Consider the following 4,855-nt stretch of genomic DNA (forward strand, 5'->3'; position numbering starts at 1 on the left):
ACAAAAGGTATATCAACTTTTATCGTTTACAGTCAGTGATCTATATAGGTTATACGTGTCTAATGTATATCGTTATTTGAAATAAAATACAAAATACCTTAATCGTCGAGTATTAGGTAATACGTGTATACTCCTATTTGTAAAACATCGCATACTTACAATTAGAATGGAGGCACATTTGCTTTATAGTTAGAAAATTAAGATGACGATTACTAAATATTTATGTCATAAACGAAATTAGTATCACGAAACAGATTATTTGTATCATAAAAGAAATTGAACTGTTGAACGTTTTCTTCAAAACGTTCCTTTCAAATTAAAAATTCCTTAATAGCTAGACGTTTCTGCAAACTTTGTTGAAAAATAACTGATAAATAAGTAAGAACCTTCTGTACGCTGCAATTGCTATTATTCAGTAATAGCGAGTGGGTAACTATAATTTAATCTTTTCATCGATATTGTGAACTCAGTAGAGATGAAAAAGTTCAGTCGAAACGCCTTCGTACCCTTTGATTGATTCTGCAACCCTCGAAAGACGCGGGTCTTGGATCGACATTTGCGCGCGTAATTTCATTTTATCACCCTACATGCGTCTTTGATTCAATTATAGTGTGAGTCATGGCCGAAAAGATTGGTGCAGAAAATAGGTGTATAAATTTTAGCGATACTTCTGAAGCAGGATGTGAAACTTCGCAACCTATGAACACGAATTTAAAAGGAACAGATATTTCGCTCTTCTTCTACAAGCATGTATTTGAAAGAAAAAAAAAAGTATTCTACCGAGGAATACTATGTCTTCGTTTAAGATAAAAATTATACCAAGTTTCTATCACGAATTCTCGTATAACTTGTTATCTTTATATTCTTACAATACAAAATTTTTTAGTAACATTCGATCAATTCTAATCCGATTGATAACGACAAAATCTTCCTTTCGTCCGAAAAATTGTGCGTCGGACGAAAATCATATGTTAAGGAGCTCGTTGCTTTTCTTATTTCTTGATAAAAAAAAAAAAAAATGTAACACCCACCTGAATTCTAGCCTCGTTCAATTTGGTGGACCTCGCTAATTCCTCCCTGCAGTATATGTCTGGATAATGAGATTTTGCGAATGCCGATTCCAATTCTGCCAGCTGCTCCTGCGAAACAATTGGAAGGCCGTAGTAAAGCTGATCTGAACTACCGACAGGAAATTTGAGCGCTATACGAAAGGTCCCGGATCGAGGGAATCGAAATGACGTTATCGAAAAAACTGGAACGGCTTTGCCCGAAAGTAATCCCGCTATCGAGAATCGTAACAATAGGCGCGGATGCTTGGGGAAACTGTCTAACGTGGGATTTAAGATTTCTCCAAAGGTGCTTGGTCCGCGGAAACACGAACGAATTCGAGAAACTGCGTAACATTTGTACGCAGGGCCGCCTTTACACTTTTGTAGGCCCTAGGCGCGATATAATTACGAGGCCTATGAAAAGGGAAGTCTATTTCAGTTAATCGAATTCATAAATTTGGCGTTTCTCTTTTCAGCGGCCTCTTGTTTTTATATTACGAATTTAATATATAGAAATAAGTATTTTCTTTCGCAACTGTAACTATTTAGGTTGTTTTTTATATTGTTGTTTGTGAGAAGTAAAGTTTCGAAATGTGGCCCCAGTTTGCGCCTTCTGGTAAAGGCGGCCCTGATTTTAAGGTTATAAGCTCTCAAACGAGTATTTTTGAATATTTAGTGTGAAAGAAAATTGAGTTAATGGAAGTTCTGTCATGATGTTATGATTTGACAAGAACGTGTGCCACTTTAATGCGCCTTACGGTGAATACGTACCTGTCCGTACGTACTCCTATAGGAGAAAGTTAAATGTAACATAACAGCAAACTAATTTTTACATGAAACAATATATAATAATTAACAAAACTACGATAGAGCATTTATTATCACAGGATGAAATTTTAACACGTTTCGTGGCGTGAGGACCACTGGTGGTACTCGCTGAAATTTACATTCAGAACGTTTCATATTTTGAGTATAAACAGATAGACGAGCGTAAAATATTTCATAATACTATTAAGTAATACATAATTATCATATATAGAGTGTTTATCACATCGAATGCCATTAGAGATATACAGGGTGTTACATTTAGACGAGAACGGTGGAATATCTTACGAGGAATTGAAGTTATTTGGTATAAAGGGCACATTACCTGACCTAAATAATTTTTCTGTAGGCGTAGTAGTGGGAGAGATATCAAAGTCAAGTTAATTTTTTTAAATAGAACGCTATATTTTCTATTCCTAATATTATAGCGTTTGCTGCGACGAATTCAATGATATGCCACAAGAAGTCATCTTGTTCTATGAAAAATCGTAAAGTAGTGAAGAATCGGGGAGGTACCTGATTAGAATTTCAGTTAGGCATGCCTAAAGACGAATGTGGGCCTAATGCGGAAACGATTAGGCACACCTAAATGCTGCAAGCCTAATCGTTACCGCATTAGGTCCTAATTCGGAAGGAATGATGCATGCCTAAGTTGGGCATTCCTAACAGTTGCCATACGTGGCCCAAATAGGGGTGGCCGAGCGCAAGCTTAGGTTGGGCGTTCCTAACAGTTGCCATACGTGGCCCAAATGGGGGTGGCCGAGCGCAAGCTTAGGTTGGGCGTTCCTAACAGTTGCCATACGTGGCCCAAATGGGAGTGGCCGAGCGTACGCTTAGGTTGGGCATTCCTAACAGTTGCCATACGTGGCCCAAATGGGGGTGGCCGAGCGCAAGCTTAGGTTGGGCGTTCCTAACAGTTGCCATACGTGGCCCAAATGGGGGTGGCCGAGCGCACGCCAAAGTTAGGCATTCCTAACAGCTGCTATACGTGACCCAAATTGGAGTGGCCGAGCGCACGCCAAAGTTAGGCATTCACATTGGGAAAGCCTAATGCGGCTTTCCGAATTAGGTAGTCGCGAATATTCCGCGTTACATACCGCATGCGGACTTATTGGGGCCAAACAGGCAAATTAGGCTAGCCTAATGCGGACCTAATATCTGCCTAACTGAAATTCTAGTCGGGTAGGTCAACGTCAGATAAACACTTCTTGATTGTGGTACTAATATAAATTCTCCATGATTTTACAACTTTCTATAAAACGAAATGACTTCATGTGGCACTCCGTTGAATTCGTCACAGCAAATACTGTAATATTAGGAATAGAAAAATATGACGTTCTATTTAAAAAAAACATTAACTTGACTTTGATATCTTTTCCACTATAATACCTGCAGAAAAATTATTATACCGAACAACTTTTGTAAAAATATTTTTTTCATAACTTCAATGGATAACGTTTCATAACTTCGTGAGATATTTCACCGTTCCCGTTTAAATGTACCACCCTGTATACACTCAAGTTTGAGTCGCTATGTTATACAGACAGAAAACTCTATAAAATTATAAGGAAAGAGGGCAAATGTACAGCAATTTCGCACTTCTTTATATGAATGAAATGTCAACTGGCAAGAAGTATAACCAAACAAGTAGCGATATTCTATAGTAATTGCTCTAATCAATCCCATTTATGTATACCTTGTTTTAATAGAAAAAAGGAAACATTGTAATCAACTTTTAATATGAAAATATTTGATTTATTTCATACTTTTCTATATGTTCTATTTGTTTTGCTTTATACAATATTCTATATGTTTCCGTTTAATTGTAAATTATTTAAATAAACTTATTTATTTCACTCTACACTGGATAATAATGTTTTTCAATTTTTAATTCATTATTAAACATACGTTTCAAGCTCATAGGGTAATTACGAAAGAAATGCTGCACTTTATGAAAAATTCTCACCGTGTCTAAATTTTGCAATCTAAATTTTTTCCAAGGGTAAATATCATAAGTTGAACATCTTGCACTACTACTTGCATTGAAATAAATTAAAAAATTGAAACTTAGAATATTTTTTAGCTATGCTGCAATTTCAAAACATTCTTAATTTCCCGTTTAAACCTGTTACTTTCAACTTTTGATTTAAAAACTAGTAAAAACAAAATAAAATAAATAATACCACAATTACCCTCGGCGGTACACGTAACCTAAATGAAAAGTGGTGCAAAAACGACTCGTCACGGAACGTGTTAATGACCTAAGATTTCTTTTCACATAGTTTGAATTGACGAATCAGAATGAAAATTACAAACCGAAATAAATGCTTCCAGAGGTAATTTCTAAACACGTGGTACATGTATCGTGCTTTGGTAAAAGATTTACAATCGAACCGAAAATTTGAAAATTTATGAAATAAAAGAGATACGTAAGGTAATATTTTATTTGAATAGCAAACCTGTGTAAAAGTAGTCCTATGCCGTCGTCGAGCAGGGGTTGGACAGCTGGCAGTGGTAGGGGTGTGACCGATGTGAGGACTCGAAGCACAGGGATCAGGTTTTAACTTTTTAAAAGCTCCTTCCGCACCTGGAATTCAAAAGAAACAATTTAATTAACTTTTACCACCTAGAGCAGCAAATGTGCAATGTAGTCGTTACCTATGTACACTTATGTATTAATAAAAGTATTTCGTTAAACTTTTATAAAAAAGTCTTCGATTTATCACTAACCAAAAAGAGGAAAGAATATTTTTTTTTTTAATAATATCAGCAGTGCTAAAATTTGATTCTTTAGGCTTTATCGCGTAAGACCCAATCATTAGAGTCCTTTGAGTAACATGATGAGGACACTTCCGGTGAAGAGACACCCTATCCCTCGTTTGAGGTCGATTGGCAGGTGTAAAAGAATATTGAAGAATATAAAAAGACTATTGAAAATGGTTGAACTGTACCATCAGTTATAATAATTTATATCTGTTCGA

At 36.0% G+C, this 4,855-nt stretch overlaps 1 protein-coding gene across 1 annotated transcript in view; it reads right to left on the reverse strand.

Annotated features, from left to right (window-relative positions):
- LOC108576803 (homeobox protein prophet of Pit-1-like) overlaps window positions 1-4,855 on the reverse strand; it is a 67,432-nt gene that overhangs the window by 53,342 nt on the left and 9,235 nt on the right. Inside the window, exons 2-3 of the mRNA XM_017939863.1 lie at window positions 4,334-4,461; window positions 1,032-1,139 (exon numbers count right to left, since the gene is read on the reverse strand). Of these exons, the coding sequence (XP_017795352.1) occupies window positions 1,032-1,139; window positions 4,334-4,461 (236 nt within the window). The remainder of the gene's footprint in view (window positions 1-1,031; window positions 1,140-4,333; window positions 4,462-4,855) is intronic.

Source organism: Habropoda laboriosa, unplaced genomic scaffold (assembly GCF_001263275.1).
Source record: "Habropoda laboriosa isolate 0110345459 unplaced genomic scaffold, ASM126327v1 scaffold527, whole genome shotgun sequence".
Taxonomy (NCBI): domain Eukaryota; kingdom Metazoa; phylum Arthropoda; class Insecta; order Hymenoptera; family Apidae; genus Habropoda; species Habropoda laboriosa.